This window comes from Numida meleagris, unplaced genomic scaffold (assembly GCF_002078875.1).
Source record: "Numida meleagris isolate 19003 breed g44 Domestic line unplaced genomic scaffold, NumMel1.0 unplaced_Scaffold636, whole genome shotgun sequence".
NCBI classification, from domain to species: domain Eukaryota; kingdom Metazoa; phylum Chordata; class Aves; order Galliformes; family Numididae; genus Numida; species Numida meleagris.
This window is the reverse complement of record NW_018364851.1, coordinates 28,804-30,140: the sequence shown is the minus strand read 5'-3', so window position 1 is coordinate 30,140 and position 1,337 is coordinate 28,804. Positions and strand designations below refer to the sequence as shown.

The following is a 1,337-nucleotide window of genomic DNA, read 5'->3' as shown; positions in this document are numbered from 1 at the left end:
GGCATCGGCGCAGGCGCTGCTGCAGCGGGCGCAGGGCGGCACCCATGGGTGCCCCCGGGGGGAGGTCGGGACCCAGGAGCTCCTCCAGGAGCAGGGCCTGGGCGCAGCCTCGCAGTGGGGCATCGGGGGGGGCCCCGTCCCGCAACCCCACCCCGACCCAACCTGCACGGTGGGGAGGGGGGGACATCAAGCAATGGGGTGGGGTTGGGGACACCAGGTGGGTTGGGGACATCGCCGTGGGGCTGGGGACACCAACTGGGTTGGGGACATTGCCGTGGGTGGGGGACATCTCCATGGGGTTGGGGACATCTGCATGGGTTGGGGACATCTCCTTGGGATGGGGACATCCCATGGGGTTGGGGACATCTCCTTGGGATGGGGACATCGTGTTGGGTTGGGGACATCTCCATGGGGTTGGGGACATCTTGTTGGGTTGGGGACATCTCCATGGGTTGGGGACATCTCCATGGGTTGGGGACGTCCCTTGGGTTGGGGACATCGCGTCGGGTTGGGGACATTGCGTTGGGTTGGGGACATCTTGTTGGGTTGGGGACATCTTGTTGGGTTGGGGACATCCCATGGGGTTGGGGACATCTCCTTGGGATGGGGACATCTCCATGGGGCTGAGGACATCTCCATGGGGTTGGGGACGTCCCATGGGTTGGGGACATCGCATTGGGTTGGGGACATTGCGTTGGGTTGGGGACATTGCATTGGGTTGGGGACATCGCCATGGGTTGGGGACATCGCTGTGGGGCTGGGGACACCAAGTGGGTTGGGGACATCTCCATGGCGTTGGGGACATCCCATGGGGCTGGGGACATCGCATTGGGTTGGGGACATTGCGTTGGGTTGGGGACATTGCATTGGGTTGGGGACATCGCCATGGGTTGGGGACATCGCCGTGGGGCTGGGGACACCAAGTGGGTTGGGGACATCTCCATGGGGTTGGGGACATCCCATGGGGCTGGGGACATCCCATGGGTTGGGGACATCGCGTTGGGTTGGGGACATCGCGTTGGGTTGGGGACATCTCCATGGGGTTGGGGACATCGTGTTGGGTTGGGGACATCTCCTTGGGATGGGGACATCGCCATGGGGCTGGGGACATTGCGCTGGGTTGGGGACATCTCCATGGGTTGGGGACATCGCGTTGGGTTGGGGACATCGCCATGGGGTTGGGGACATCCCATGGCTTGGGGACACCGCATGGAATTTGGGGACACCCCAGGGGATTTGGGGACAACAAGTGGATCTGGGGAGGCCCAATGGGAGTCGGGGTCACCCCATGGGTTTTGGGGTCACCCCATGGGATCTGGGGAGGCCCAATGGGATTC

General features: G+C 63.6%; 1 protein-coding gene across 1 annotated transcript in view; it reads right to left on the bottom strand.

Moving 5' to 3' along the window:
- Nucleotides 1-1,337, bottom strand: part of CUNH16orf58 (chromosome unknown C16orf58 homolog) — a gene marked incomplete at its 3' end in the record, with an annotated part of 29,191 nt that continues 27,854 nt past the window's right edge. The window contains 1 exon segment of the mRNA XM_021383878.1: nt 1-162. Within this exon segment, the coding sequence (XP_021239553.1) occupies nt 1-162 (162 nt within the window).